Source organism: Callithrix jacchus, chromosome 4 (genome assembly GCF_049354715.1).
Source record: "Callithrix jacchus isolate 240 chromosome 4, calJac240_pri, whole genome shotgun sequence".
Lineage (NCBI taxonomy): Eukaryota > Metazoa > Chordata > Mammalia > Primates > Cebidae > Callithrix > Callithrix jacchus.
The window spans coordinates 139,192,621-139,201,512 of NC_133505.1; the positions used below are offsets into that span (position 1 = coordinate 139,192,621).

The 8,892-nt window shown below is 36.1% G+C and overlaps 1 protein-coding gene across 1 annotated transcript; it reads left to right on the forward strand.

Moving 5' to 3' along the window:
- The first annotated feature begins 3,076 nt into the window (after positions 1 to 3,076).
- On the forward strand, positions 3,077 to 4,115 carry TAAR9 (trace amine associated receptor 9). Its single transcript, XM_002806724.4, is given in 4 exon segments — positions 3,077 to 3,361; positions 3,363 to 3,585; positions 3,588 to 3,738; positions 3,740 to 4,115. Coding segments are annotated over 4 exon segments (1,035 nt in total).
- Positions 4,116 to 8,892: the final 4,777 nt, after the last annotated feature.

Sequence of the window (8,892 nt, forward strand, 5' to 3'; positions counted from 1 at the left end):
GCATCTGGGTATTGCTTTGCATATATGGCATTTTCATGGACCCATGTACATGCATGCATTTCGTAGACACTGGAGAGGCATGGTGCATGGAGAGGGCCAACAGCATACCCTGGGCTCTGATTTCCCCTCTCTTGATATTCCTTATCAATAGGAAGAATATTTGAATATTGGGCAATCAAATTAATACATGTCCCCTACAATCCACATACTTTACCTTCCTCTACTCACATCTAAACGTTCTTCTTTTTCTCTTTATGAAATAATTTCATATATAACCCCAAACACACTCATCTCTTACCCAAGTGGCAACTCAGTCCTTCCAGTTATTGCTTCAGCTTCAAGTTCATGACTTCTGGTTGCTGTATGTTCCTACCCTAGTTCTTTAAAATCCTCTCTCAATAATCAATAACTAATAGACTAAATTATACTGTTACATACCACTACAGGTTGAGCATCTGAAATCTGAAAATTTGAAACACAGAATTTCAAATCTGAAACTTTTTCAGCATTACCATGACACTTCAAGGAAATGCTCATTGGAGTATTTGAGATTTTGGATTTTCGGATTTGGGATGCTTAATACGTAAGTACAATGTAAATACTCCAAAATCCAACAAATAAACAAACAAACAAACCCAAAATCTGAAACACTTCTGACCCAGGAATTTCAAATAAGGTATAGTCAACCTGTAATACACTCTATAGAAAGTAGTGAAATAAAGGGAGATTTTAAAAATGATAAAGTTATTAAAGTAATTATCCTATACAAATTCAAAAATTAGGAACATTTAAAAATTATGTTAAATAAACCCCTTTTCTATGATTGGTAATGGGCTTAGAATTTGTCTTTTCCTTCTCACTACCTAGGCCATCTTCCTGCAGCTGGTACCTCAGGTTTCTCTATTCAGTGGGAGTGCTTTATTTCTAAGAAAACTGAGCCGTTAGAAATCCCACCTTTATTGCACTATTACATAATTCCTTTAACATCATGAGTTCCAGTTATATAGCTTTTTGTATTCACTGCACAGCAGCAACCCAGGATTATTGCAACAGCAACAAATGTTCTAACACAAATAATCGAATACACTTTTGTGCTAATTTGCACAACATTAAGTGTTCAAATAAATACATGGCATCTCAGCTTTCAATTCAATGGAATTATTGCACAAATCCATTGATATTATTGTGGAAGCATTTCTTCATTGGTTGATAACTCTCTAAACCAGCAGAAATCACAGTTATTATAACAGGAAGAAAATTTTTTCAAGTGGGTACTTTGGAAATACCAACTACATTTCTATCCTTGACTCTAAGACTTGTGATGTGACAATGGATTATGAAGCATTGTGGGTTGCCAGCTGGTTAAGAGCATAGACCACTTCCCTAGGATGACACCTTACCCTCCAAAGTGGTGTTTTCAACCAACGCTATATTGAAATCTTCAGTAGACCATTCCACCATTTTATAAGGTGAGCTGCTTCTGGGCTTTTGAGCATATGAGTACAAATCCCAAAGCATCGTCCTACTTGTCCATTTTTTCAACATAAAGGGCTTCTCTTGATTAGAAGCAAAGTTGTGTGGGTACCATGATAGTAATCCCAGCTACCCCATAGATTAAGATTCAGATGCAAGGTTGCACTTACTAGACCCAAAGCTAATCATGGTGTTTATATACATGGTTAAATGAAGTAAAACTATTCACTGTTGTTAGGTGAACTCTAAACTTTCTTAAGACCATGTACCTAGTATAAGAACAAACTCATACACCTAGAGAAGCCAACTTGGTCTCTTTTTGCACCTTGGATGACTTAGCATGAATCTATCCTTCAAGGATATGGCCTATCTAAAAACAGCCCTCCTCTCCACCCCAGTTTTTGTCTATTCTTCTGCGATAGGTTTAAAACTACACTGTTTTTCTAAGGATGGGAAGGTGAGATGTTAGGGGAGTTATTGTTTATTTCGATAAATTCTTAATAATTTAAACACCAAACACTGCCTATTAGCCTGGAAAATACTTTCACACTGACAATATCAATTCAATAAGATTTGTTCTCTAAATCACCTCAAGCTGTCTGAATCATGAAAGAATATAAAAAGGAAAAAACTCACAAATTCGGAAAACATAACTAGTAGAAGAAATGTATTCCTAAAATAAGTTTAAAGTTATTATGAGGAAGCTTTCCCTCAGTTTTCACAGTCTATACCACAGGGATTTTGAGGGCACAGCTTGAAGGAGATGTAATTCACCTCTTCCGTCATGAAGAAATGAAGCATAGTTTGTCATTACTGCTAAAGTGCTGCTCAGGGGAGATGATGTGATAAATAAAGCTCAGCCTTTGATAGTCTAATTACTTCTCCACTGTGTGGTTACAGATGAGGTTTTAAGAAGGTAAAGTAACACAAAAAAAAGGATTTTTTTTTTTTTTTGAGACGGACTTTCGCTCTTGTTACCCAGGCCGGAGTGCAATGGCGCGATCTCGGCTCACTGCAACCTCCACCTCCTGGGTTCAGGCAATTCTCCTGCTGCAGCCTCCTGAGTAGCTGGGATTACAGGAGTGCGCCACCATGCCCAGCTAATTTTTTGTATTTTTAGTAGAGACGGGGTTTCACCATGTTGACCAGGATGGTCTCACCATGTTGACCACGATGGTCTCGATCTCTTGACCTCGTGATTCACCCGCCTCGGCCTCCCAAAGTGCTGGGATTACAGGCGTGAGCCACCGCGCCCAGCCAAAAAGGATTTTTTTAATGATTAGCAAATTATATCTATATATCTCATTGGACTAAGTGTACTGCCAGCCACTTATTTCGGAATATATTTGACTATATTTTTAATATATGTGGCTTTCTGCAACACATTTCCACTCTATATTAAAATGTGAAAGTGGAAACACTTTTTGGAAAGATCAAGAGGTTATAGTTAATATGGAAATACCATGGTAGAAGAATCACAAACTTTTATTGTATTAACTGGATATTTTTTTCCCCTTCTAGAAGACTTTGAAATTGCCTCCTTTTTAAAAATATTTCGAAGGCAGGAATTTGAGAACTTTAAAATAGTTCAAGCAAGAAAGCAATGGTGACCAATTTCTCCCAAGCTGAGGCTGTGGAACTGTGTTACGAGAATGTAGATGGATCCTGCATTAAAACTCCTTATTCGCCTGGTCCTCGAGCTATCCTCTACGCTGTGCTTGGTTTTGGGGCTGTGCTGGCAGTGTTTGGAAACTTGCTGGTCATGATTGCTATCCTTCACTTCAGACAACTGCACACACCTACCAACTTTCTGATCGCATCGCTGGCCTATGCTGATTTCTTGGTGGGAGTCACAGTAATGCCTTTCAGCACAGTGAGATCTGTGGAGTAGCTGTTGGTACTTTGGGGAGAGTTACAGTAAATTCCACACATGTTTTGATACATCCTTCTGTTTTGCTTCTTTATTTCATTTATGCTGCATCTCTGTGGATAGATACATTGCTGTTACTGATCCTCTGACCTACCCAACCAAGTTTACTGTGTCAGTTTCAGGAATATGCATTATTCTTTCCTGGTTCTTTTCTGTCACATACAGCTTTTGGATCTTTTACACGAGGCCAACGAAGAAGGGATTGAGGAATTAGTAGTTGCTCTCACCTGTGTAGGAGGCTGTCAGGCTCCACTGAATCAAAACTGGGTCCTACATTGTTTTCTTCTATTCTTTATCCTCACTGTCGCTATGGTGTTTATATGCAGTAAGATATTATAAGCATCAGGCTAGGAAGATAGAAAGTACAGCCAGCCAAGCTCAGTCCTCCTCAGAGAGTTACAAGGAAAGAGTAGCAAAAAGAGAGAGAAAGGCTGCCGAAACCTTGGGTATTGCTATGGCAGCATTTCTCATCTCTTGGCTACCAGACATCATTGATGCAGTGATTGATGCTTATATGAATTTTGTAACTCCTCCTTATGTTTATGAGATTTTAGCGTGGTGTGTGTATTATAATTCAGCTATGAATCCTTTGATATATGCTTTCTTTTACCCCTGGTTTCGGAAGGCAATAAAACTTATCATAAGTGGCAAGGTCTTAAGGAGTGATTCATCAACAACTAATTTATTTTCTGAAGAAGTAGAGACAGATTAAGAAGATTACTGTAGAGACTTCAAAACTAACTTGAAATTAAGGTCAAGTACAAAAACAAACACTTGGATAGAGAGAGGCAAGCATGATTATTTGCCAAGTAAGGAGGACAATCCATTCAACAGTTGTTCTAAAGCATTTGCTGTCTTCATGTATTTTGACGTTTTTTTAGATTTAGCGATAGGTGAATAAGATTTGCTCATTCTTTTCCATTTAGTGTTCTTTCATGGTTTTCTGGTTCCTTACTTTCCTCTCTGAGATTCCTATTTGTTTCTTCAAATATTTTGAAGTTTTGTAGTTTCTCCCATACTCATTCATGATCAGTGTTCAGCTGTCCAAAATACACAAATGGGAAAATAAAGCTCCTGCTGTACTTGTAAGTTAGGTTTTCTGAGGACAAAAATCTTCCTTGAAGTAAGTATATTTTTCTTAAGAAGTAGACGCACGATTATAAACTCTTTAGTAAAAAGACTTTACAGAAAGCTGGAATGTAGAACTTTCTACTGATCGGAGATCATCTGAAAAACTCTTGAGCACTTATATTTTCCTTCTTTTTTTTTTTTTTTGTTTGAGACGGAGTTTCACTCTTGTTACCAGGCTGGAGTGCAATGGTGCGATCTCGGCTCACCGCAACCTCCGCCTCCTGGGTTCAGGCAATTCTCCTGCCTCAGCCTCCTGAGTAGCTGGGATTACAGGCACATGCCACCGTGCCCAGCTAATTTTTTGTATTTTTAGTAGAGACGGGGTTTCATCATGTTGACCAGGATGGTCTCGATCTCTTGACCTCGTGATCCACCCGCCTCGGCCTCCCAAAGTGCTGGGATTACAGGCGTGAGCCACTGCGCCCGGCCTGAGCGCTTATATTTTCTGAACCCTGGCAGTTCTTCCTGTTCATTTTACAAAGACTGTGTTAGCAAAGAAAGTGTTTACCAATTATGTGAATACAGACGACATCTTCTTTTGGAGAATATAATTTATTATTGTAAAATAAGCATGTGAACAAAAAGATGGTTTCTGTAGTTCTTTTTTTTAAGTAATATTAAATAAAATAATAATTTAAAAAGCCAATTAAAATGAACAGTTCTTTACTTTTGAGTTCTTACTTTGTACCAGATATTGTATTTGGCATTGAAACGGTATAAAGCGGAGTAATCCAAATAGAACCAAGGATTGTTTCAAAATGACAAATATCCAAATTGTTATTATACACTCTAGGAACAGTTTTAGTTTTCCCATCTGATTATACACTTCTCAATCAATATAAATTTTAATTCTTTTAAATTGAAAGTATACTTTGAGTGTTTTTAGATACAGTCAAAATTTGAAAAACAAATAATAAGATGGTTTGTGTTCTCCAATTCCCGAATCACTGCCTGAAATCTTTGTTTAGGTAGCTGATTTTCACAGACAATTCTGTAATAGGTTTGTTTTATAAAATAGAAAAAGTAACTGAGTAAATGGAGTTACCTAAACGTTACATGTCATACATTTAATAGATGAGCCAGTTTGGAAATTCTTTCCACAAGATTAAGCTGTTTCATATTTGTGCATTAATACTTTTCCAAAAGATCCTACCGTATTTAGGAGGAAAAAATTAAAGGTAAGAGAGGGCAAAAGGAAAATGAGAATCTTCATAGCAGGATACCTATTTGTGGTTCAGATAATAATGTCAAGGAACAGCTTTATTGACCACAATTCAGATACTCACATTTAAAGCCCCCTATTCTACTTCTTTAAAAAGAAGCTCAAAACCTGGGAATCAGGTAACGTCTTGATAGAAATGTGTATTCCTTCCCTTAAAACTTACATTGACAAATAAAAAATAAGCAAAACAATTTTGGGGGACTTTCAAAATAGATACTATTCCATTTACTTGTCCCATGTAGCGTGTAATCTTTAGATGAACTGATTACAGAAATAAATATTGTATGGTAGTATTTCCAAGATCTCATCCACATCAAGGTGGAGAATACGCTTCCAATCTACTCTTTCTTGTTTATTTTCTTTTCCTCTTCTTGTAACACTTAAAATGGAAGTCTTTTGATCAAAAATTTCTTTTCCCCAAAACAAACTAGACTGTTAATGCAACACCACTTCTCTCTTCTACACATCATTTATTTATACAAATAAGCTACAAACTTCTTTACCAACTGTATATCAAGTTGCTGCAGGGCCATGGATATATTTGGAACAAGACACACTGAAGATGGAAGGAGCCTTCACTCGGCAAGACTGTCTGCAAGTAAAATCTGACTTTGGAACAAGCTGCTGAGCTTGGTCTCAATCCTGGAGAGCTATGGTTCCAAATTATTTGCTTCAGCCAATGGGGGTGTTGTATAACTATTGCAAAGAAGTAATTAACCCACTACTGCCCCAAGTGGTAGCTATGTAAATACTATGTCTCTTTTATATATGTACTATTATAAATAATGCATGCTTATTTTTATTAATAAAATACATACTTATTTAACTGTATTGCTGAATTCATAGTAACTTTTATCCACATTGAGATATTTTTCTCAATTATCTGATACTAAAAGGACAACTATTACACTATGTGAAGCTTTTTGTATTTTTAAAAATATTAAAATAGAGAGTTCAGACATAGACATTTATAGAGTAATTGCTGTAGTTTGCCCTTTTAGAGCAACTTTATCAATTATTTAGTGGCAGGGCTGTGAATAGTCCATTAATAATTCATTATAATAGACCATCACGAATACCTAGCTCTTCTCAGAGAGCTACCAGTAGAACTGAGTATTACTGCAACAGAGTTTCTTCATTTATTACTGATATAATTGATGCTTAACTGGATTTTCTGACTCCTCATGTGTCTGCAACCTTTGAAGATGTTATATTTATTTTTCTTCAGCTATGATGCCCTTGATTTAAGTTTTTACTATTCATTTTTTAATAGCTTGCAACCTATTTAAAGGTCAGTCTTAAAGAATAACAATTTAGAATTGCATTTGAAAAAAAGCAGAAAGACACTAGTGATATTATTTTTAAAATCAAATTATTTTGAAGTGAGCATTAAAAGCAAAAGATATGCCCTTTGACACACAAAACGTATTCTCTTGACTATACTTATCTACTAAGTCTATTACAGTACATCAGCAATAATTTTTAGATTTCTTTTTGCCTTTAGACAGATATATTCCTATACTTTACAAATCAAGTAATTTGACGTTTCCTGACTGTATTAATTTGCTATGTACTTTTTAATTGCTAATAAGTCTTTGCCCATATTATTTCAATACCCAGAACAGTGCCTTGCACTTATTAAGGTCCTGAAGATATTTTTAAACAAATGAGCAATCAATTGTTTTTTATTTCCATCCATCAAATAATGATCTATTAGTCTTTTATACGTTAAAAAAAATTGGCCACTCTCTCCTTTTTCTGGTTTGCTAAAATAGAAAATGCTTAATAATCAATGTTTGGGAAAAGTCCAACTTTAGTCTATTGATAGCCTTTGTCTACCCCAATTACTAAAGATAATTTTTTTATTTAATAAGAAAAAGTGCTAAAACACATAAACTTGCAACATTGAGTTTCCTTACCCTACCTGAAGTGGAGATTCATAAAGCATATGACATCTGAGATTTACTGTGAGGATTGTAAATTTTAAGTTTTTTGAAAGCATTCACCTTCTTTTTCCTGAAAAGACTCAATACAACACAGCGTAAAGGCTCAGAGTGAGGTTCTAAAGCCGCGTTGCTTGGGTTTGAATCTCATCTCCACCATCTGCAGACTTGGATAAGTCACTTACCCTTGGTTGTTCACCTATAAAGTGGAGATGATTATGGAACTTTCTTATTGAGGTTTTATGTGTTAATGACCATTATGTAAAACAAATCTGTAGATTTTAGAGACCAAAGAGCCAAAAGGGAAACCACTATCACATAAAAATTGTTTCATGTTTTATAAATGTTTTCAGTAGAAAGAAAATTATAAGAATTTTTTGAAATAGTTTCAAAACGTATCTTCTTAAGACTGATTTCCTGAAATAACATAATCAAGACTGTTAACCAAAAGAACATGTTGGAAAAGTATTTTTTTTAATTAGAAATTAGAGCCTATAGGCCGGGCGCGGTGGCTCAAGCCTGTAATCCCAGCGCTTTGGGAGGCCGAGGCGGGTGGATCACGAGGTCAAGAGGTTGAGACCATCCTGGTCAACATGGTGAAACGCCATCTCTACTAAAAATACAAAAAATTAGCTGGGCACGGTGGCGCGTGCCTGTAATTCCAGCTACTCAGGAGGCCGAGGCAGGAGAATTGCCTGAACCCAGGAGGCGGAGGTTGTGGTGAGCCGAGATCGCGCCATTGCACTCCACCCTGGGTAACAAGAGCAAAACTCCGTCTCAGAAAAGAAAAGAAAAGAAAAGAAAAGAAAAGAAAAGAAAAGAAAAGAAAAGAAATTAGAGCTTATGAAGAGTTTCAGAGTTCTGTTGAAAGAGTCACTTAACCGATCTGACATGACAGACACTCAAAATTAAATTTTTCGTAGAGAAGAAATTACTCTAAGTTTCCTAAGAGTTAGAACTAGAAAAAATCCAAATAAACGGTTTAAAGATTACGTACACCTACACAAATAAAAGGGTATTTCATAAGCAGCTTGCCTTGCCTTTCTATTTTGTGAGTTTTCAGAACTGGCACTTTTATTTTCTTATTGTTAATATTAATTATAGGAATTACTAATGAAGAAAAAAGCTCCAGAGAGGTTGTATGATCGTATGCTGTAAATGCTGGAACTGTGGTAGTTAGATCCATGGTCCAT